The 22,916-nt window shown below is 44.7% G+C and overlaps 10 protein-coding genes across 10 annotated transcripts; 7 read left to right on the top strand and 3 right to left on the bottom strand.

Moving 5' to 3' along the window:
* Positions 1 to 1,332: 1,332 nt before the first annotated feature.
* Positions 1,333 to 2,700, top strand: RhiXN_12097 (Retrotransposon gag protein; the record flags this gene model as incomplete). Its single annotated transcript, XM_043331912.1, has 1 exon — positions 1,333 to 2,700. The coding sequence occupies one exon, from the start codon at positions 1,333 to 1,335 to the stop codon at positions 2,698 to 2,700; it is 1,368 nt and encodes a 455-aa protein (XP_043186673.1).
* Positions 2,701 to 3,104: 404 nt separating this feature from the next.
* On the top strand, positions 3,105 to 6,968 carry RhiXN_12096 (Retrotransposable element Tf2 protein; the record flags this gene model as incomplete). Its single annotated transcript, XM_043331911.1, has 4 exons — positions 3,105 to 4,055; positions 4,125 to 5,132; positions 5,382 to 6,128; positions 6,498 to 6,968. 4 exons carry the CDS (start codon positions 3,105 to 3,107, stop codon positions 6,966 to 6,968), a joined length of 3,177 nt encoding a protein of 1,058 aa, XP_043186672.1.
* Positions 6,969 to 7,043: 75 nt separating this feature from the next.
* RhiXN_12095 (Retrotransposon-derived protein PEG10) lies at positions 7,044 to 7,667 on the top strand (the record flags this gene model as incomplete). Its single annotated transcript, XM_043331910.1, has 1 exon — positions 7,044 to 7,667. The coding sequence occupies one exon, from the start codon at positions 7,044 to 7,046 to the stop codon at positions 7,665 to 7,667; it is 624 nt and encodes a 207-aa protein (XP_043186671.1).
* Positions 7,668 to 7,921: 254 nt separating this feature from the next.
* Positions 7,922 to 9,421, top strand: RhiXN_12094 (Reverse transcriptase (RNA-dependent DNA polymerase); the record flags this gene model as incomplete). Its single annotated transcript, XM_043331909.1, has 1 exon — positions 7,922 to 9,421. One exon carries the CDS (start codon positions 7,922 to 7,924, stop codon positions 9,419 to 9,421), a length of 1,500 nt encoding a protein of 499 aa, XP_043186670.1.
* Positions 9,422 to 10,270: 849 nt separating this feature from the next.
* RhiXN_12093 (uncharacterized protein) lies at positions 10,271 to 11,882 on the top strand (the record flags this gene model as incomplete). Its single annotated transcript, XM_043331908.1, has 6 exons — positions 10,271 to 10,462; positions 10,516 to 10,802; positions 10,853 to 11,036; positions 11,084 to 11,143; positions 11,197 to 11,381; positions 11,435 to 11,882. 6 exons carry the CDS (start codon positions 10,271 to 10,273, stop codon positions 11,880 to 11,882), a joined length of 1,356 nt encoding a protein of 451 aa, XP_043186669.1.
* Positions 11,883 to 12,093: 211 nt separating this feature from the next.
* Positions 12,094 to 12,951, bottom strand: RhiXN_12092 (Vegetative incompatibility protein HET-E-1; the record flags this gene model as incomplete). The annotated part of the gene is made up of 1 exon (XM_043331907.1): positions 12,094 to 12,951. The coding sequence occupies one exon, from the start codon at positions 12,949 to 12,951 to the stop codon at positions 12,094 to 12,096; it is 858 nt and encodes a 285-aa protein (XP_043186668.1).
* A 132-nt stretch (positions 12,952 to 13,083) lies between these two features.
* On the bottom strand, positions 13,084 to 13,778 carry RhiXN_12091 (uncharacterized protein; the record flags this gene model as incomplete). Its single annotated transcript, XM_043331906.1, has 2 exons — positions 13,084 to 13,098; positions 13,155 to 13,778. 2 exons carry the CDS (start codon positions 13,776 to 13,778, stop codon positions 13,084 to 13,086), a joined length of 639 nt encoding a protein of 212 aa, XP_043186667.1.
* A 1,756-nt stretch (positions 13,779 to 15,534) lies between these two features.
* Positions 15,535 to 16,341, top strand: RhiXN_12090 (Retrotransposable element Tf2 protein; the record flags this gene model as incomplete). The annotated part of the gene is made up of 1 exon (XM_043331905.1): positions 15,535 to 16,341. The coding sequence occupies one exon, from the start codon at positions 15,535 to 15,537 to the stop codon at positions 16,339 to 16,341; it is 807 nt and encodes a 268-aa protein (XP_043186666.1).
* A 1,605-nt stretch (positions 16,342 to 17,946) lies between these two features.
* Positions 17,947 to 18,441, top strand: RhiXN_12089 (Transposon Tf2-7 polyprotein; the record flags this gene model as incomplete). Its single annotated transcript, XM_043331904.1, has 1 exon — positions 17,947 to 18,441. One exon carries the CDS (start codon positions 17,947 to 17,949, stop codon positions 18,439 to 18,441), a length of 495 nt encoding a protein of 164 aa, XP_043186665.1.
* A 1,457-nt stretch (positions 18,442 to 19,898) lies between these two features.
* On the bottom strand, positions 19,899 to 21,429 carry RhiXN_12088 (Retrotransposon gag protein; the record flags this gene model as incomplete). The annotated part of the gene is made up of 3 exons (XM_043331903.1): positions 19,899 to 20,299; positions 20,361 to 21,126; positions 21,187 to 21,429. The coding sequence occupies 3 exons, from the start codon at positions 21,427 to 21,429 to the stop codon at positions 19,899 to 19,901; spliced, it is 1,410 nt and encodes a 469-aa protein (XP_043186664.1).
* Between the last annotated feature and the right edge of the window lie 1,487 nt (positions 21,430 to 22,916).

Here is a 22,916-nt window from a genome sequence, read left to right as displayed (position 1 = left end):
TCAAGATCACATGATATATTTGATATATGATGTGAAATTGAAAATGACTTGTTGTTTTGTACTGTTGGTTTTGATGTGGCTTCTCTCATGTATTTAAACCAGGTCAAGTCGCCGCTAAACAGCAAGACTTGACCTCTTTGTCAATTCATCCTAAGCTTACTCCTACCCTTTGCCCAGGCCCCTAGTTGGCCATCAGTGCACCTTACTAAGAAACCCATAACCCAGGCCTAGTTGCCCTCTACCCTGTTTCATAGTCCATTGGTGATAGGGCCACGGACTTTAAACCTACTTGTATCATAGGTCCAAGCTTAGTTGTGACACTAGGTCAAGTCTTTGTTACTTGTACTCTTGTCAACAAACAAGAACTGCGCTTAGATAAGCACCAAAGCCTGAAACGGCATCACATTGTAGCGCCTGTGTAAGAATCAAAGACAGGAATACAAGTGCCAGTAAGGTTACAGGATAGCCCTTTGCCAGCAATTGTCCGCATACCAGGGTGTCCGCACCTTTAGCCATACGCTGTTAGTCAGCCAAACCTCTGCTTACTAAAAACCTGATTGATAATCACACTTGTACACAGCTGCTGATATTGATATAAGGATAGTTTAACGCTAGTGGGAACGCAAACAGTTAGTATTTAGAGCTATAAATCTGTTGTTTCTATCTGATCAAGTACCAATTTATATCGGGAACGCATCCTAGTGTTTGATTTTCTAGACCTTATCCTTTTTGCCATCTTTTGGCCCTATTCTGTTGTCACCCGTTATCTCTATCTTGAAAAAACCCTCAACAATATTGACCATATATTAGTGGGTTGTATCAACAATCTCAAAGAACATATTGCTTGCATTGAAGAACCCGGGCTACTCCAAACCATTGCCCATATCAAGCATCACAAATCTTTTGCCGAGCGCCTCAACAACATCTACAAGGCTGATCTTCAAGAACAAAAGAATCTTATCTCCAACCTTGAAGCCCACAATTGCAACTTAGCCCTCACTATTGAGGAGCAAGAAAGGCTTATCAAGGAAAAAGATAGATTATTAGTTGAGAAGGAGTTGGAATTGGACAACTTCCATTGTTCCATCCAAGACATTACCCAGGACGGAAAAGGGTGCATTTATTATTACAAGGACTATGAGTTTTTTGCAGTCTCACATAACAATGCCTGGTTTGGGCAAGATGGGAGAAACTAATTTGACTCCTTCTCAAATCCAATCAGGGTGGTCAGCCCCATCCTCTTGAACACATACTCCTGCTCCTGCGGCTGTGCCGCCTCATGTATATTCTCCTATGTCTTTTGACCATATGTCTGATTGAGAATTGTTGAATATGGTTGCCCAAAATATGATTGTTCTAAAAAAAGAGTTCTTGCAACTACAAGGCGCTTATGAAGCGCAACATGATCAAATAGCGTTGCTAAGGGCCAAACTTGAAGAACATTGCGACCAATCACGTAATCAACACATCTTTTATTCAAATCAAATCCAAGGAGCTGCCACTTCCATCCAAGCTATGCAAGACCAGCTTCTCCATCTATCCCCTTCTCGATCCACAGCTCCTCCTCCTCCACCTTCTGGCACTGCCACCTCCACCAATCTCCCACCTGCTCCTACAACTTCTAACTCCAATTTAAAGTTTGCCAAGCCCAACAAATTTGGCAGGAAGAAAGAAGATGCCCTGAATTTCATTATCGCCTGCCAGGCTTATATAAGGGCAAAAGGGGCCAACCAATCCCATGAAGAGAAAATTTTGTGGGTCACATTGTATTTCAAGGGAGCGGCGGAAGACTGGGTTTGCCCATACAAAGAAAGGAAGGTGTTTAGGAGTGAAGCGGTCCCCTTATTAAAAGATATTGATGTATTTTGGGCCAAATTCACCAAGCACTATGTGGACACCAATTGCAATGAAAAGTATTGCCAAAAATGGAACAATTTGCGGCAGAAGGCTTCAGTCCAGGAATACACTCAAGAATTCCAACAATACTCTGTATCCTTGGGCTATAGTGATGAAACCTTGCGCAACAAATACTACAATGGCCTCAAAAATGAAATCAAGGACATCATGTTATCTACTATGTTCCAATGGCATCGTGCTACCGCTCAACAAGTCTATGACAAGGCAGAAGAAATTGCAAATCATATTGAATCTACTCGCTTATCCAACCCCCCTGCCTCTACCATTTGTGCCACTTCTACTGTTGTTCCCACTTCCAATCCCAACTCCCCTCCCACTCATACTTGTCTTAATGTGGGAGATAATGTATATATGGTTGATCCTACTACTTGCCGCGCCAAGAAAGGCGCTATCACTTCAATTGTTTGCACTACCTCTGGCAATATGCCAAATGTCAGGTGGAACAGAGAATCTAAAGACACAATGATCCCATTCCCCTCCCTTAAAAAAGATGAACGGCCTGCCGCTGCTGTCCCAGTCAAGCCCATCCTTGCTCCCACCCCTGTCCTGGCCTCAAATTCCAAAGGCCCAGTTCCCATGGATCTTGATGGAAGGGGTTTGGCTAACCTCACTTGCCATGTATGCAGTGGTAAAGGCCACTTTGCGCGAAATTGCCCCTCTAAGCCCATGTCTGGACATGTGGCTAATGTCAAATGGTCTTGGGAAAGGCCCAAGGAGGAAAGCCAAATTGAAGTTGTTTCCAATGAGGAGGAGTTGGGAAAAGGAAAAGCCAAGGCCAACTAAGGAGTAAGGCACTTGGCTGTATGCTTGCAGATTTGCATCATGAGAACAATGATTTAGAAATACTTTCCTTATGTAATACACCTCAAATATATGCATTGTTCTCTGCAAATCCATGTGAAACTCCTAAATCCCAAAAATCAAGTTTTTTGGCTAAACCATTTCAAGGAAAAGCCATGATTGATTCCAGAGCAACTTCTTGCTTCATACACCCTCTTTTGGTTGAAACGTACCGCCTCCCTACTCATTTACATCAAATTCCAAAAAAATTACGTGTTATTGATGGTCAAGAAATTGACTCTGGTCAAATCACTCATTTCACTCGTTTCAAGTGTACCATTGGCAATCATACCAAAGAACTAGAATGTCACGTTTCAAATATTGGCAATCATCAGTTAGTCTTAGGAATGTTGTGGCTTAAAAAACATAACCCCCAAATTTCATGGGAAAAACATACACTAGTTTTCAATTTGTCATATTGTTCAAACAATTGTCTATCTACTCCTGCTGTATTGGAACTCAAAGCAGTAGAAGAAATTCCGTTACCCTACCAAGAATTTCACAAAGTCTTCTCCAAGGAAGAATTGTCTAAATTGCCGCCTCATTGCCCTTATGATATTGCTATTGAATTGCTCCCTGACGCAAAACCCTGGCATGGCCCCATATATAGTTTAGGCCCAAGGGAAGATGCAGAACTGAAGGAAACCATAGAAAAACAACTTAAGGCCGGCCTGATTTGTCCCTCCAAATCTCCTATGGCTTCTCCAATTCTATTTGTCAAAAAGAAGAATGGAAAACTATGCATGTGTGTGGATTATCAACGCCTGAACAGCATGACCAAAAAAAACGTATATCCCTTACCTTTGCCACAGAACCTTATTGAGAAGTTACAAGGCGCCAAGATCTTTAGTAAATTTGATCTCAAGGCAGGATATACTTTAGTCCAGATCAAAGAAGGTGACAAATGGAAAACAGCCTTCAAGACAAAATACAGACTATTTGAGTATTTGGTTATGCCCTTTGGGTTAACAAACGCGCCGGCGGCTTTTCAAGATATGATGAACGAGATATTCAGGGATCTTCTGGATGTTTATGTCATTATATACCTGGACAATATCCTAGTCTTCTCCCTGAATGAAAAAGATCACAAAGCCCATGTGCAAGAAATACTCAAGAGATTACAGGACAATGATCTTTTCTGCAACATCAAAAAATGCCATTTCCACGTCAAAAGAATTGATTACCTAGGGTTCATCATATTGGAGTTTGGCATAGAAGTTGATCAGTCTAAAGTCACAGATGCAATGAATTGGTCAACACCAAAGAATGTCAAAAATATCCAGGAATTCTTAGGATTTGTGAACTTTTATAGATGATTCATCCCCAACTTTGGCAATATGGCATGACCCTTGTACAACTTGCTCAAGAAAGATAGTGTTTGGAGATGGGACTTAGCAGAACAACAGTCTTTTGACGGTCTAAAAAAATGTCTTACAACAGCACCATTGCTTCTACAACCGGATACAACAAAACAATTCTATGTGGAATGCAACGCATCAGATTATGCAACAGGAGCCATATTATCCCAACGCAATTCTGAGGGAAAATTGGCCCCGGTGGCATACCTATCCAAATTGTTATCCCCAGCTGAGAAAAACTATGATATCTTTGACAAAGAATTGCTAGCGGTTATTAGGGCATTTAAGGAATGGTGTCATCTGCTGGAAGGATCCGAATCACCAGTCCAAGTTCTAACGGATCATAAGAACTTGGAATACTTTTCCACATCACAATCCTTGAACAAACGGCAAATTAGATGGGCAAACTTCCTAGTAGACTACAATTTCCAGATCATTTATAGGCCTGGAGCACAGAATAAAAAAGCCAACATCCTCTTGCGTCGCTACAATTTAGTACCCCTTGAAGGAGGGGTAGAGAACCAAGTTCTCCTGAAACCGGAACTTTTCATTGCATCAATCACTCCAGATCAGGAAATCAATGATTTAATTGGCAAAGCCATTTATGAGGATGACCGTCTAAAAGAAATTCTGCACAAACTCCAGAACAAGGAAAAGGTCTTGGAGTGGGAATTGAAAGAAGGATTACTATGGTATCAAGGAAAAATCTTTGTACCTAAAGACAATACCATTAGGAACCTTATCTTAGAATCTAGGCATGACGCTTTAGCGGCAGGACACCCAGGACAAGCCAGAACATTAGAACTTATTTCCAGGAGTTACTACTGGCCATTGCTGAAAAAGTTTGTCAATTCTTATGTCAGCCACTGCAAAACCTGCATCAGGTCCAAGCCAACAAATCAATTACCTGTAGGCCTATTAAAACCATTGCAAATTCCTGAGCGCCCCTGGGAAGACATTGCTTATGATATGATTGTGGGACTACCAGTTTCTGAAGGCTTTGATGCTATCCTGACGGTGATTGATTGATTCTCAAAAATGGTCCACTTCATTCCTACCCAATCCACAGCATCCGCCATCAATATAGCCAATCTATTTGTCACATATATATGGAAGTTACACGGCCTTCCTAAAAGCACAGTCTCAGATAGAGGTCCCACATTCAACGCTAAATTCATTTGCCATCTGTATAAAAGGCTGGATATCAAACCAACATACTCTACAGCTTATCACCCACAAACAGATGGACAGACTGAACGCATACAGAAGGAAGCCAAAATCTTTATACGTATGTTTGGGAATCATTGCCAATCAGATTGGGTATCCCTACTTCCTTTAGCCAAATTTGCACTCAACAACCTCAAGCAATCTTCCACGCGTAAATCTCTGTTTCAAATATGTTATGGATTGAACCCACAATTTTCTGTGGGACAAAAAACAGATGAATTGGTACCCAATGCAGATGAACATGCAGAATTCCTAGAAAAAGGCTATGACAAAGTTAAAGCAACACTGTCCTTGTCACAGGAAAGGATGAAATACTTCTATAATCAACGTCACAGGGAAGAAGAGGAAATCCAAGTGGGGAACAAAGTCTGGTTAAGCCATCAGAACATATCCACTGATAGGCCGTCCATCAAACTTAGCCATAAAAAGCTAGGACCCTACCTGGTGATTGAGAAAATTGGAACGCACGCATACAAGCTACAACTACCTCACACAATGCGCATACATCCAGTTTTTCATATCAACCTCCTAACCAAGTTTCATCCCAATCCCCATGGCCATGATCCTCCTCAACCTGCACCCATTATCACAGAAGAAGGTGAAGAGGAATATGAAGTAGAAAGAATCATAGACAGCAAATGGAAGGGACGGGGTAAATCAAGAAAACTCTGGTATTTGGTTAAGTGGAGGGGATACAATGAAGGAAGTAACTTGTGGGAACCCATAGACAACGTGGACAATGCCCAAGAAGCCATCAAAGAATTCCATGATGAACATCCTGATGCAGTTGGAGCTTGAAGGGGGGGTAATGTCATGACCTTCATTGGCATGACATGATTTTCTACTATTTTCTACCTTTTTTCCAAGACATTTCCCTTTCCTGGTATATATTTATGACTCATCAAGATCACATGATATATTTGATATATGATGTGAAATTGAAAATGACTTGTTGTTTTGTACTGTTGGTTTTGATGTGGCTTCTCTCATGTATTTAAACCAGGTCAAGTCACCGCTAAACAGCAAGACTTGACCTCTTTGTCAATTCATCCTAAGCTTACTCCTACCCTTTGCCCAGGCCCCTAGTTGGCCATCAGTGCACCTTACTAAGAAACCCATAACCCAGGCCTAGTTGCCCTCTACCCTGTTTCATAGTCCATTGGTGATAGGGCCACGGACTTTAAACCTACTTGTATCATAGGTCCGAGCTTAGTTGTGACAACAAACATAACAGGGGAACTGATTGAGCTTAGGGCCATATGCAAGGAGACTGTGGACCTCCTTGGGGACAAAGATCAAGGAGGAACCCAAATCCAAGCACAGCCTGGCCCATTGACTGGGCCTACCACCCCTCCTACTCACACAGGAGGAGAAGCCAACACTCCAGGCACGGTTAGGCCTGGGCTCAAGGCCCCATTTAGGCCATCCAGAGGAACAGGGTTTGATTCCAAGGACAAGGAGGAGCCAAGACATCCCAAAAAGGAGCCTCAAGGAACGCCTCGGAGGCACCTTGGGTCCCTCACCCCCTTTGACGCAGGGTCCAGCGTGAAGCGGCCCAAGATGGACCTCCCAGACCCCTACAAGGGAGACACCAGGGGGCAAAAGGCCACTCAGTGGCTGGACTGAATGTTGCTCTGGGTTGCCCTCCACTGGGACCAATTTGACAAAGAGGAACAGATGGTTGTGTGGATACTTTACCACATGACAGACAAGGCAGCCAATTGGGCGCTCCCCCTCATTGGGGCCATTATCAAGGGCAAGGGTAACCCGCCAACCACCATCCCGGCCTTAACGGCCAAATTTAAAGAAGCCTTTGCCAATCCAGACGCAAAGAGGGCGGCCGCCAGAAAAATTGCCATGTTAACTCAGACCACAACCACGTCTGAGTATGTCACCAAGTTTCATAACCTCATTGCGGAACTTGACTGGAACAAGGAGGCGTACATTGCCCAGTTCATGCGCAGCCTTCACTGGAAGGTCAAAGAGCTCCTGTCCACCAAGGACAACATCCCTGAGGAGCTCAAGGCAATTTTTGCGGCCTCAATCAAAATAGACAACACCCACCGCAAAAATGAAGAAAACCGCCCCAAGAAGGCTCCCACCAAATCCCTGGCCACTGTGGCCACCTCCACTACCACAACTAGGGTCCGCCTATCCAAGGACCCCAATTACGTCACCCCAGAGGAAAGGGATTGCCACTGCGCAGCCAGGCTGTGCGTCAAATGTGGCCAAAAAGGGCACGGTATCAAGCAATGCCCCAACGGCTGGAAAGCCATGGTCAAGGAAGTTGCCAAGGTGGTGGAAGAAGAGTCAGGAAAAGAGTAGGGCCAAGGAAAGCTGCCAAATCCTTGAGCCCAAAAATAGATGTTCATGATGTATCCTGTATTGAATTTGTATCTGTGGCTTTAGATTCAAATAAAAAACCACTCCTCCACATCAATTTACTCTTGAACAACTACCCAGCAGAATCTCTGAAAGCTCTAATAGACTCTGGAGCAACTTCCAATTTTATCTCTCCAACTATTGTCAAAAAACTGAAAATTCCAAAAACCCTACTCAAAAATCCACAAGTAGTGAGAATGTTAGATGGTACTATTTCACAAACTGGTTGCATCTGGCACCAGGTTCACCTTGCGGTCTTGGCCAATGGCCATATCCATTCCATTCCTTTCCTAGTCTGCCCAATAGGCAATACCCCGGCTATACTTGGGATGACATGGCTTGCAAATGAATCCCCTTTGATTGATTGGCAACAAGGATCAATCACGTTCCCTGAACTAACTGAAATAGCTTTGGAAGAGGAGGCAGATCCCAACCCTCTAGCAGACCTACCCAATCAATATCACAAGTTTGCCAAAGTCTTTGGCAAAGAGGAATTCAAAGTCTTACCTCCTCATAGGGAATACAATATTGCAATCAATCTAATCCCTGACGCCAAACTATCTCCTGGTCCTATCTATGGTATGACAGACGCAGAGTCAAAGGCTTTGAAGCAGCATATTGATGAAGAACTAGCAACAGGGAAGATACGCCCTGGTACCTCATCCGCAGGAGCCCTGGTTATGTTTGTCAAGAAGGCTGATGGCTCCCTAAGATTGGTTGTGGACTATTGGAAACTCAATGATGTAACCCACAAAAACGTGTACCTGCTCCCAAGACAGGACAACCTCATGGCAAAATTGAGACATGCCAAGATATTCACAAAGCTTGACTTACGCTGGGGATACAACAACGTCCAAATCAAGGAAGGCAATGAGTGGAAGATGGCTTTTAGAACCAAGTACGGGGTGTTTGAATACCTGGTAATGCCCTTTGGCCTTACCAACGCCCCCGCCGCTTTCCAGCATTTCACAAATGACTTGTTTAGGGACCTCATTGACGTGACTGTGGTTATTTACCTGGACAACATATTGATATTCTTGGAAGACCCAAAGGACCATCCTACCCACGTCAGGGAAGTACTATCACGTCTGATGAAGAATCAATTGTTCTGCAAACTATCCAAGTGTCACTTCCATGTCACTACAGTTGACTACCTTGGTATTGTCATCTCCCCTGCTGGCTTCTCCATGGACCAGAAGAAGATTGAAGCCATTACAACGTGGCCCACACCTAAGACAGTCAAGCAGGTCCAGGCCTTCCTAGGGTTTGTCAATTACCTCCGCCGGTTCATTCCCAATTTCAGCTCTGTTGCATGCCCCCTGCACAACCTGACAAAGAAGGAAACCCCTTGGTCATGGGGTGATCCCAAAGAAGTTGCGTTCCAGGAACTGAAATCCTTAGTTACCAAGTCCCCGGTTCTTATCCACTCCAACCCAAACCTCCCCTACTACCTAGAGACAGACGCTTCAGGAGTAGCCATGGGAGCCATCCTGAGCCAACAGGGAGAGGATAACCGTCTCCACCCAGTTGCATACATGTCCAAATCCTTCTCTGGCGCCAAAGCAAACTATGACATGCACAACAAGGAGCTGCTGGCAATTATCAAGGCACTGGAAGAGTGGCGGATCTTCTTAGAAGCAACAGATAGACCCATACAGGTGTTCACAGATCATTGGAACCTGGAATATTTGTCATAACCCATATCTGGAGGGGTTATTACCATATATATCCACTGTCAAGATATATATAGTATATATGATGCACAGTGATATATTAATAATATAAGTTGCTGGGGGACGTTGCACTCCCCCCACCCCCCTAGCCGCAGGCCAATGTTAAGGGAGCCTGCGGGCAAGGTCTGAATATTATATTATAGAAGAGATTATGTCATCCCCCCCACCTCAAATCCGTAGTAGTTTAGTATAGTATTTGATAAAGGACTGGAGGGGGGGAGGTCATGTGACCTGGACTTAGAGAATATCACTAAGTCCAGCCATGTCGACCATAAGTCTCTTATATATGGGAACCTGGAGGTTCTGAGTGCATATGTGCGAGTATATGCGTGCTTGCGGTCATGTTGGTGTGCAACACGAGTGTGTTGGAGGCTTGACAAGGTCAGGACTCATGGAAAGAATGGAGTGGGTCATGACATTGCCCCCCCTTTTGCACATAGTTTAGGGGACATGAACTTGTGCCATTAGAAAAGATATCTGGATAGATATCTTATTAGGTGTCAAGTTCTCCTAAGTACAATTGTGCAATGAGTTGTTCTGAGGTCACCTGACTTGTTCTTGGTCATGTGATCCTTGTTGGAATGTTGTTTTCTTCCTGTGGGAAAGTTCCCACACTACAGTCTTTGTAAAGCAACTTCTCAAGTCTTCTGGAAGTTCCTGGTTAGCAACATATTTCATGGTTGCTTGGTTACTGTATGGTGCCATTTTATTGTTCAGAAAGGATTGGTATAGTAAGTCATTTCCCTCTGACTCAGTCTCTTGGCCCCCATGGTATAAAGAAGAGGGCAGTGGGAGGTGGGATAAGTCATCAACATGTCTCAATGCCCAACTGCCAGCACCACTCCCTCCACAGTCTTGGATTCACAGCCTTCAGGGCTGTTGGATGCCACCCCCTATGTCTCCCAGATTGCATCTACTGTGTGGCAGAGTCAAGAGCTGCCTCTGTCACAGCTCACTCCCAGGACTCTCAAAAGAAGGTTGGATCTGGACTCCCAAGAAGAAGGAGTAAGTGGTCTTGTTTGATAGCAAAATCCTTTTACTAAAAGATAACTGTAAAGTCACAGATATCCTGCGTGCTTCCCCCCTTGTCCAGGCGTTGGTTAGCAGTGCCCAGCAACAGGGAAGACTTAGAAAATGGAGGAAGCTCCATTGTCCCATCCATGGCTCCATTGGAGTCAAGGGAATCTATTGTTCCTGCAGCCCCTGAAGGGCAGGAGGACATTGGGGTTCTTCCCCAAGAAGGAAGGCACTTTTGTTGTAAGGGGAAGTGTTATCTTCTCACTTATGCTTGTTATGTCAAGAGTGAGGAGACAAGGGAAACCTCTTGCCATGAGGTTATAAAAGAGTAAGTAGTTATACCCAGGATGTTTTTACTTTTACTGAAGATTATTCAAGTCTTGTAGATCATCTTCTTACTCTGAGGAGTGGGGAAAATTCCCTTTTGGAGTATGCCATGGGAGTCACTGAGTCCCATGACCTGAGGGAAGGTGAATGGCAGCCTGATTGGCATTGCCATGTTATTGTTTGGGCCAGGACCCTCATCTCATCAGAGGCCCTGAACCTATGGAAGTATAAGGGAGTGCGCCCTCATGAGCGTCTTCTTGTACTTAGGGATGATAAGGGAAGGTTTGCCCAGAGGAGTTCTTATTAGGCCAGTGCCCTGCAGGGTTGAAGGCTAAGACCAATGTAAGTCCCTGGTTATGGAAAGAGGTTCTCAGCTGATGGTTCTCTTATTACAGCGTAATGAAGATTTTGCCTATGCCATGGAGGCAGAGGATGCTGAGGGATTTTTTGGTTGCTTAAAGGAGCGCCAACCTTGTGATATGGCCATGGGGTATAACAACCTCAAGGCTTTCACTGGTTACTTCTACAGGGACAAGGGTGCCCTTCCTCAGGGTGTATGTGAACCCAAGGCCCTTAAGAAGTAAGTCCTCTTCTTTTTCATGATAGAAGAGAATGCTGACAAGTTGTTACCAGGGCTACAGTCAACCTGCCACCTGGTGTTCAGGAGTGGGTTACTTCCAATATATTGGAACGTGACCCTGAATCTGATTGTGGTAAGATCCTTGTTTTGTGGGGTCCCTCAGAGACAGGGAAGTCAGCCCTTGCTTGTTCTTGGGGGCACCACATTAGGTTCAGGCAGAACCTTAACTCTGATGAGTTTAGTGACCATCCTATGGTTCAGTATGCAGTGCTGGATGATATGGATTGGTCCAAGGTTCCTTTGAAGATGTGGGTGCAGGAAGATTTCAATTTCCGCACTAGTTACAGATCAGAGCGCCATTGCCAATGGGGGCGCTCTACTGTTATATGTTCCAATTCTAAGCCTTCTGTATTTGCTGATTGTAGTTATGCCACAGTTGATGGCAAGAATTGGATTGACACCAATTGTACCTTTGTGTATATTGGTGATAAGCTGTATTAGATAGTTCCTCTTTGTCTTGTCTTTCCTTGTCTTGTCTGTTCTGGTTCCTGTCTTAATAAAAGCATCCTTTCTCTTCCTCCATTTGGCACTTAGAGATAAAATGATTCTTGGAAGATCAGATAAGACACATGGTTACTAAGAAGGATCAAACATTGGAAGAAAAGGAAGAAGAGAAGAATGTAAGGTAACTAATGGAATGTTACATATTTCATCACATTCCATCAGCATAATCCAAGGGATTCCATTTGTTCATGGCCTTGTTACTTTCAAGGTCAGACTCATGTCCTCCTTCATCACTTAGTTCATGGATTGCTAAGTTAGATATACTTCTGCTCAGATCATTCTGAGCTGCTTGCATGGCCCATTGTTTGAGCCAGTCATGTAGATCCTCTATGCTCATTTCGCGTTCTAGGATCATGTAATAGACATCCTCAGGAGTGAGGTTGTCCACATAGCCACCTAAGCCTGATGGCAGTTTGTTTTTCCAGTTTTCAATTTCCGCAGCCAGCCATTCCCTTACTGTTGAGATTGGTATCCACCATTCAGGATCAATTTCCTCAATGTCTAGATGCCACTCTGCCAACTTCCTTGTGTGCTTTAGCACTGGGGCCCTCACTACATCCTCCACAGAGGCACCCACATTACCTCTACACACAAAGAACTTGGTGCTTTGCATTAGTTTGGGTTGTTTTGGTGGCTCACTGCCAACCCAGCGGAGGTATCCCCTGATTGGACAGCATAGGGTTCTTCCAATCCAGTAGCATTTCCATTGTTGACCCATTGGTATGTAATCAAGGGTTGCTGAGGGATCAAGTAGTTTGGCATAAGCCTTGGATTGTTGGAAGGAGTCACATCTTGTGATGACCTTATGCCAGTCATAGATGTTGGTGATAGGGGGTTGATCATTCCCCATGTCCCAGCCCATGGATGGATCTGGGGTTGCCCATTGATCCAGGTTGTCCTGGGACCAAGGGAACTTGGTCCTGTGCTCACTGGATCTGTCAAGGTGGTAAGAGGTGGCATCTCCAGTGGCCTTGGAGATCCTGGTCTCTGTTCTGATGGCAGGCATGATGTCTTAGTAATGGGGATAGATAAGAAAGTAGTGGTGCCAGTGGTGGTTTGAGATGACTTCCCAGGCATGGGATGCCTTCCTTTATACCCTGGGTTGCCAGGACCCTTATCTTTCCGCTTGTCAGACCCTTTATTGCCCTTTGCCCTAGGGTCACGTGATTTCCTATGTTCTTCAGTAGAGTAGTTTGTTCTCCCACACACCTCACATTGGATTTCAGTAGACCCTGATTTATTGGAATTGGATTCACTGTAGTTCTCAGCCTCCCAGAGGGAAGACAAGGGAAGTATTTTATCCAATTGATCAATCACTTCCTGAGAAATACCTTGATCCAGCATTTCCTGTTCCATCTTTAGATGGTTGTCAATATGTTTCTCCAACCTTTTGACTCCCATTATTAGTTCCATTAAGAATCCATAGACCTTTTGGGTACTTGTAAGGTGGTCATTAGTAATCCATTTCCTGTTTGCCTCAGTTTTTGGTGGTTGAGTTTCCTCAGGGAATTTGGCAAAGAAGTCTTCAATAAAATCCTTCACTGTCTTATTCCTGGTTGCCTCATTTACCAAAGGGGTGTCCTTTTCCCTGGTGGCAGGGTCCTCCAAGGGCGTGTTATTCCCTGGATTCTCATGCCTAGGGTCTAGGATTCTAGCTGTGGCAAGTTGAAATGGTTCCATATCCAGTTGGTCAGCCTGTTTAGAAGGGGTAATTCCTACTCCTTCCTGATGACCCTGTTCCATGCCTTGCATAGGAGATGTCAGCTCCATGACATGATCATGTTCAGGGTTATCCAATTGGGGCAAAGTCCCAAATACACGCCTAGGTTGCATCTTATGAAATCCCATATTGTTGCAAAAGGTCAGATAGAGCACTATAATAGTCTCTATTACTTGCAAGTTCCAAGATATACCTATCTTAGTCAGTAAGAAGCCAAATAGCGCAACCCACAAAGGAAGTCTTTAGCTATTTGCAAGAAGAAGACAAGAAGTCTCAGTTAGTAAGAAGCAAAATAGTGCAACCCACAAAGGAAGTCTTTAGCTATTTGCAAGTAGAAGACAAGAAGTCTTAGTTATCAAGAGGCAAAATAGCGCAACCCACAGAGGAAGTCTTTAGCTATTTGCAAGTAAAGCAGTGGACACCTAGGGTCCTAGTGATGAGAAGACTCTGACAGTACTTCTTATCACTGATCAGATAGAAGGATCAGTGGAGATCCTTTGTTGACAGTTGTTGATAGTTGAATTTCAAATAAATCACGCAGTTGCTCTTTTTGAGGTGTAGCAACACCTGCTTGTCCCTATAGGTTGTAAGACAAGGGAAATCAAGCTGGCTTTCTAAGCAGCTTGTTCCACCCCTATATATACCTGGGCATCACTTGGGTCTATATACATATTTCAAATAGGAGCACAGCCTCTCAGAGCCATAGCACAGCCTCAAGAAGCAGTATGAGTCAAAGAACCATGTGGCAGTGCTTGATTAGCCAATCAGATGCCAAGAAATACACCGGTGAGGTGAGGTCTTGGCGGAGTTGGTTCTATTTTTAGCACATGATCACGTGGAACACCGCTTAAGTATGACTCATACTCTTGGCATGCACAGCCACAATATAAGTATGACTCATCCAATTTCCTTATATGGTAATTCTATTCCCCAATCCAGCCCGGTTTTACCCAGAGATCAAGCACAGCCATCACCATGTGATTGTGGCAGTGCAGGTAGTACTTGATGACTAAGCATTTGTCATCATGCTTAGTCATACTTGATTTGTCATCAATGAGTTGATCATGTGATCTGGTTGCTGACTCATCAGAGTTCAGCTGACTAAGCTTAGTCATCCATCCATTTCATCTTCTTTCCTAATCTGGAAAGGGGATTGCCATTTTTGGTAAGTCTAGGTTGCTTAGTCTCTATTTGTCTTGAAAGTCTTCTTCAAGTTATGTCTCTTTCCTAATTAGGAAGGTGGGTTACCATAAATGGTAATCTGAAGTCGTGTTGTTGGGACAATATGTTGTGCATCATTGATGTAGAGGCATTAGTCATCCCTACATCCCCTATAGGCAATACATATACACATATATATGTATATATATACTGGGTATAGGTAAGCAGCTTGATTTCAATGTCATAACCCATATCTGGAGGGGTTATTACCATATATATCCACTGTCAAGATATATATATATATGATGCACAGTGATATATTAATAATATAAGTTGCTGGGGGACGTTGCACTCCCCCCGCCCCCCTAGCCGCAGGCCAATGTTAAGGGAGCCTGCGGGCAAGGTCTGAATATTATATTATTATAGAAGAGATTATGTCATCCCCCCCACCTCAAATCCGTAGTAGTTCAGTATAGTATTTGATAAAGGACTGGAGGGGGGGAGGTCATGTGACCTGGACTTAGAGAATATCACTTAGTCCAGCCATGTCAACCATAAGTCTCTTATATATGGGAACCTGGAGGTTCTGAGTGCATATGTGCGAGTATATGCGTGCTTGCGGTCATGTTGGTGTGCAACATGAGTGTGTTGGAGGCTTGACAAGGTCAGGACTCATGGAAAGAATGGAGTGGGTCATGACAATATTGGATGCAGGCGCAAACTTTCAACTGCAGACATGCCCAATGGCGGATTTTCCTGAGCAACTTCAACTTTGAAATCCACTATTGCCCAGGTAAACAATCAGGAAAGCCAGACGCCCTTTCTAGAAGATCAGATTATGTAGATCTCCCATCAGAACCAGAAGTCATGCTTCCATCAGAAGTTTTTGCAAATTCATTGGAAGAGGAATTAGAAGTTGTCTTGGATATTTGCACCAAGCTCAAGGAAGATCCATCACTGGAACCAATTATCAAATTCCTTACTGAGGATGTAGACAACGCACCCCCTTCTATTTGCAAGGCCTATAGGGACTATGACTGGGAAGAAGATTTACTATGTTACCGCAGAAAACTAGTTGTCCCAGACTCAGAAGCCTTGAAAGAGCGGCTACTAAGGGAATTCCACAATTCACCTTTGGCAGGACACCCAGGTCAACAGCAAACCTTAGAACTACTTGGCAGGAATTATTGGTGGCCAGGGATGAAGTCCTCAGCCAAGGAATGGGTGGAATGCTGCCCAACATGCCAAGCTAACTGTTGTCCTCATGCGCCAGTCATTGCCCTGAAGCCACTGGAAGTCCCCCCATTTCCTTTCCACACAATTTCCTATGATTTCATTACAGGCTTCCCTAAGTCACAAGGGTTTGACGCAATCTTAGTTGTCATAGATTCCTTTTCCAAATTTGGCCATTTCATTCCTACTTCAAAAAAGGTCACAGCAAAGGGATTGGCAGACTTGTTTGTTACCCATGTTTGGAAACTCCATGGGCTACCAGTCAAAACCATATTGGATTGAGGAACCATGTTCACAGGCAAATTCCTCAGGGCTCTTTACCAACGGCTAGGAATCAAACTGTCCTTTTCATTGGCTTACCACCTGGAATCAGATGGCCAGACAGAGAGAGTAAATCAGTTCATAGAATTTTACCTCTGGTCCTATGTATCCGCAGACCACTCAAATTGGGCCACATGGTTACCCCTAGCGGAATATGCATACAACAATGCAAAACATGCTTCCACAGGGAAATCCCCCTTTGAGTTAGTCTATGGAAGAAGCCTGGTAATGAATCCATCCAACATACCAGCTAATGTCCTGGATGTTATGTATCACACAATTTTGCATTCACAGCTCACCATCCACAATAATCTGTATATATCTGACTTTCTGATTTAATGGCCATTTGACTCCTATTTTCCATTATTCCTGTCATTACTCTTTGTAACGCTCATATTGACTGTATGTGTTACATATCGTTCAATAGAGCTCCTTCCGCTCGTTCTAACGCTGCCTGTCACGTGCTCATACGATAAGATCTCATGAAGATATTAGCTTCACAAGATTCTATCTATGTGGCTCAAGTACCTTACTAATCATTATATTTATATCTTTACATCTAGCTCATCACATGACTAGCTCTAACTTGGGAAATGAACCTTATTTCTAGCTTAGTTGAGTCATACCTCTCATGAGATTACTAAGGTTCTCCTTATCTAGTAATTTCTAGTGGCACTGCAAATCCTGCTTATGAGTCATTCTGCTTGCCACCAGAATGACTCACACTAATGACTCACTCTAAGTGCTCATTGGCTGCCAAGCATTTCTTGATAGACTGAGTCATGTATTTAGATGTTTCTATTTTTAACTAATTGCAGTTCAACCCAAGAGCAGCCACATTCCATCCTAGTCATATCTGTGCCTTCCCACCCACCAATCAAAGTCTTAGGAAGCACAGTCCTAAGCAAGTCATATTCATACTCTGACTAGGTGAATGACTCAGTAACCTTGCCACTCTAGGGTATAAAAGGGGACTCTTGCATACCCTTGGAGGGCAACCACCCACCCTTCACTCTTACCACTCACTGTTACTGTTGACTGTCACTCTTGGGTTTGGGCTTGCCCCCCTCAATTGTGTGATATTTTGTGCCTCAAGATTTCAAATAACTTAAACTTGTATAAGTGGATCTCCCAAGTACCCATAGTGTGGAAAGGTTGTAGACCTGATACAGAGTTCTTAGGTTAAGTGAACAGAAGGCAATCATCCTTAAAGAAGGATATATACTAAGTAACCAGTTAGTTCCTGCAACTAGGAGTGAAACTTACATAACTATATCTGCCAAAGGGAACCTGAGCCAGTACTCTTGCTCTTACAGAAATACTTACTAAGACACTTTACACTGAGAAAAGATATATCTGTAGTTGATTGTATTCAAGATAACTAGACCCAGAGAACCCTAAAGAAGCTACTTCTTTACTTAGCTTGGAAATTGGGAAATCTTCCAACACAGACTCTGCTCAGCACCAGAGTCTCAACTTCTTTTCCCCCAATTTACAACACTGGAGGCAGACCAAGTGGCCAATACTCTAGCCAACAAATGGAAAGAAGCCAAAGCAGCCCTCAGAATGAGCAAGGAACAGATGACCAGGGATAAAGGGACAATTCCCAAGTACACAGTTGGCAAAAAAGTCTGGTTGGATGGGAAAAACGTGGAACTTAGGACTAATTCCAACAAATTGGACCCTAAACGGCTAGGCCCATTCAAAGTGCTAGAGAAAGTATCCAGTCATGCATACCGCCTCAAGCTACCAGAAACCCTAAAAATCCACAATGTTTTCTACGTGGGATTACTGTCCAAGAGTCACAAATCACCAAGTCAACCATTCCCAGGACAATCTCCCCCCAAGACAATAGAAGGGGAAGAAGAGTACAAGGTGGAACAGATCATTGACTCCAAATGGCAACAAGGGAAATGGTTTTACCTGATAAAATGGAAGGGATATGGCCTGGAAGACAACTCCTGGGAACCAGAAGAACTGTTGGAACACAGCCAGGACAAGATTAAGCGCTTCAACAAGGCTAAACTCAGAAAGGCTTGTGACGCTGCCAAGAGCCTTTAAGGGGGGGGGCAATGTTACAACCTCCTAAATTATACCATTGGATTCTCCTAATTTTTCTGTTATTTTTACTATTTTCTATGGACTCATTATCTTTTGTTTTTCAATCACGTGATCTTGGCGCTTACTATGCCAAGATGCCACGCCAAGATGCCGTGCCAAGGGCGCTTAGGAGAAATCCACGCTTCTGCGCAGCCCGCAGCACACTTCTTATTTCCATCATGTACTTCTTTTCTCACGCGCACAGACCATGTAAATAGCGCACCAATGTCTATATACACTAAGCAGCAAAAATATTGCAACCCCCATGAGGAATAGCTGGAGGCCAAGCAACACACTTTCAGGTATAGGTTTATATACAAGATCTGTAGACCTGTATGAGAGCTAGGTGATGTCAAAAAACAGGGTGAAAATACCAATCTTGGTGTGCTAAACAGGGAGGATAAGAAACAGGGGTTTTTCCAGCCTGCCAACCAGTAAATATCTTGCTCAGAGCTGCTAATGAAACTTGAAGAGAAACAAAATCTGAGTAGTATAGCACTTTCAAGCGTGCAGATCTGTGCGCTTGTTGTGGAGATATGCGCCTTCCAATGTAGGAGGGGTTACTAGGAGACTGATTGGAAATTGCTGAAAATGGGAGGTTTCCTAGTAACCCTCCCTAGATCTGAAGGCGCATATCTCCACAACAAGCGCACAGATCTGCACGCTTGAAAGTGCTATACTACTCAGATTTTGTTTCTCTTCAAGTTTCATTAGCAGCTCTGAGCAAGATATTTACTGGTTGGCAGGCTGGAAAAACCCCTGTTTCTTATCCTCCCTGTTTAGCACACCAAGATTGGTATTTTCACCCTGTTTTTTGACATCACCTAGCTCTCATACAGGTCTACAGATCTTGTATATAAACCTATACCTGAAAGTGTGTTGCTTGGCCTCCAGCTATTCCTCATGGGGGTTGCAATATTTTGCTGCTTAGTGTATACAGCAGGGAAATTGCTTGGGGACACCAAGTTGATTTTACCTTGTCTCATATCCATTGAGGAGGACCCAGCCAGCTAAGTAGCCAGCCCCCAGAAGTTCTGCTGACGCACCACCCCTTCACCTCACTCACCACACCTCCAGGCCTCCAGCCCCTTTGCGTCAACAGTAGATAGTTAGCGGTCACCATAAGTGACTTAGTAGATAGTTTATAGCCTTTAGTAGTTAGATTACTTAAGCTAGTGTAGTAGTTACGGCCACAAGCGCCCGCCTTCACCAGCGCATACCCACCTTACAGTGGTGTACAACATGTAGGAATGATGAGGTGGCACCTGAATCTATCAGGACTTCTAGTGTATCCACTTGTTTCTCTGGTTGGATTGGAATTGTGAATAGGGGTTTATTTCTATAAGATTCTGATATATTACAAAATTCCAAGATCAAAACAGAGTCCTTAGGGTCCTTGTGCGCGGCAGCAGGTACCCTTAGTCTTTTCCTGATTTGGGTCCAAATTCTTTGCCAATTTTGGCGGTTTCCTTTGCCTTCCCCTTGTCTTTGATAGGGGTGGCCTTCCAACCTGTGTGGCATTCCGCAAACTTGTGGCCCATCTTGCCACACTTGATGCAGGTGCCTGCAGTGCAGTGGCGGTTCCTTTCCTCTTCAGACACAAAGTTGGGGTTGTCAGAGAGCTTCCTTGATCCAGTAGTTGACTGGCTGGTACTTGTCCCCCTTGCAGGGTTGGATTGCTTGCTAGGCTTACTATCCTTTGGTGGATGGCTAGCCCGCTCTTTGCGGAGAGCGTTGTTGACAACAAGTGCTGCGTTCTGCAGCTCAAGGAGGGTCCAGGGGCAATGTTTGTGGGTGTCATAAACAGAGGAAAATAGAACTAGCCAGAATTGAACCAGCTTGACCACTAAGCCATAGAGCCCTATTATTCCTCTGCTGACAACCCATGATTACACCTGCTACCCCCCAAATTTGGGCTTGGGCCAGCATGCAACCACTTGTACTGGTCATGTGACTGTGTCCAGGACAGTGGGTAGCAATTTGACGGCTAACCTCCCAGTGGAGGCCACAGGCAAATTGGCCTTGAAGGGCCGCATCATTCCAGTCCAGTTCCATGGCAAGGGTTCTGAACTTAGTAATGTAGTCTGCGCACGTGCCAGACTGGGTGAGCGTGGTGATCTTCTGCTTGGCAGCCCTTGTGGCGTCAGGGTTGCCAAATGCTGCCAGGAATTCCAACTTGACCCCTTCAACCATTTGGATAATGGCCCAGTGTGAGCTGAGCTGGTCAAGGTGAGGGTGGGCCCAAGCCCCAGCGGAGTCCTTCATGTTCATCAGGAGGAAGGATAGAACCTCCTGATCAGTGGGGAACATCTGCAAGTTAAGGCAGGTCCATGCCAGCATCCAGGTTAGCCATTGCTTGGCCTTGCTCCTGATTTTGCCTGTATAGGCATCTGGGTGGTCTACTTTGACCGGGGCAGGGTAGGTGGTGGTTGGAGCCGGTGGGAGAGGGGCAGGTGCTCCAATTGGGGATTGGAGACGTGGAGATGGAGGGGGAGACAGGACTTGCAGGGGTGCGGCTCTTCTTGGGGTTGGCTGGGCAAAGGCAGGAAGCCCTTGCAGCTGTTCTGGCCAGAAGGTTGGCCCACTAGCCAATCCAGTAGGCTTGGCTTTTGGTAGGGGGCGTGGCATTTCTTCCATGGCTTTGGGCTGGGGGCCTTCTGGTGTGCAAGGCCCTTGGAGTTGGAGGCTTCAAAGCCCATCCTTGACAACATCAACGGTTTGGGATATGTTCTTGACGTTGGTTTGGGTTTTGACCCCTGCTTCCTTAATTTTGGCAATTTCCCTTTCAAGCTGTTCAACGTGGCCAAGAAGGCCAAGGAGGAGGTGTGTGACACGTTCAAGGGATACCTTGCCAAGTTCAACAGAGGTGGTTGACAGAAGGCGGGGTTCCATGTATCCCTGATTGAAAGGGGATTGGGCTTGAGAGGACGTCCTGGAGTGGGTTGCCATGGAGTGTGGGGGGTAGGAGCGGCCAGCGTGGATAGAGGCCCATGAAGAAGAGCGTGTGGGAGTCTGGGAGAGAATGGTGGGAAGTGAGGGGGGACTAGTATGTGCCTTTGTCAGGACTTATGAGCGCTTTATTGTGTTATACGCTAAAACCCTGCGTCAAACAACCTAGCATTGAACAGTAAGTGTAGCTAATCACTGCCGTGGGCAGGCGTGATGTAGTACCTTGTCTCTGCAAGCAGGTGTATCTGCTGTCTGGGTTTGCTAGCAAAAGGTGCGGCAACCATGTGGTATGTGGACAATAGTGGTAGTCTGCCTTATAGCAATTCGCTACTATGTGGGGGTGGGGGACTTTTGATTATTCTGTCCCGCAAGGTAGCCCCAATCATGTGATTTTGCTAGTGCTAGTACAGGTACCCTTCTTGTTTGTTGATGCTTAGTGGGATGGGTGCAGAACGGTTTGCAACCAACAAAGGTCAATTACCTAGTGTCCTAGACGTCCTTAAGGGGCGTTGAGGAGGAGGGCGCTTGCGGCCGTATGGAACTAAGTAAGAGTTGCTTAAGGCAACGGTTAAGCTACCTACAACAACAACCAACTATACTACAGTGTCCAGGCCTATATGGCAATGGGAAGCTACCTAAATACAACTGGGAAGCCGCTTAAGGCAACGTGGAACTAGTAAACTAAGTATTTACTGGACCTAAGGTCCTTGTACAATGGGGGGATGCAACAAGAGGTAATTGACCTGGGTGTTGTAACCCATATCTGGAGGGGTTATTACCATATATATCCACTGTCAAAGATATATATAGTATATATGATGCACAGTGATATATTAATAATATAAGTTGCTGGGGGACGTTGCACTCCCCCCGCCCCCCTAGCCGCGGGCCAATGTTAATGCCTGCAGGCAAGGTCTGAATAATATATTATTATAGAAGAGATTATGTCATCCCCCCCCACCTCAAATCTGTAGTAGTTTAGTATAGTATTTGATAAAGGACTGGAGGGGGGGAGGTCATGTGACCTGGACTTAGAGAATATCACTAAGTCCAGCTGTTGTAGACACAGTCAATACCAGGGAATTTATCCCCATTTTCTCGAATTTAAACAAAGGCAAACGGACAACATTTTTGATCACGTGACTTCGGCGCTTATATCATACGCTAAGCGCCAAGCCACATCCCCATCCACGCTTACCTCAGCATACGTAGCCACCTCCACCTGATGACATCACTATGACACATCAGTGACACGTATACATGAGTAAGGCCAACTGCGGATCAGGGTTCTTATTTGATATGGTATTGCATATAGTTGTATTTGTAATTAGGTAGCTCTGTAATATATAAGGAGGCCAACGGACCATGGTAACACCCAGGTTGATTACCTCTTGTCACATCCCCACTTGTACAAGGCCTTACAGCCAGATTACTTAGCATTACATACATGCCTTAAGCGTTGACACCACCTTACATACGTAGCTAGC

Source organism: Rhizoctonia solani, chromosome 15 (genome assembly GCF_016906535.1).
Source record: "Rhizoctonia solani chromosome 15, complete sequence".
Taxonomy (NCBI): domain Eukaryota; kingdom Fungi; phylum Basidiomycota; class Agaricomycetes; order Cantharellales; family Ceratobasidiaceae; genus Rhizoctonia; species Rhizoctonia solani.
Note: the sequence above shows the minus strand (reverse complement) of the source record. Positions and strands in the feature narration are given on the sequence as shown.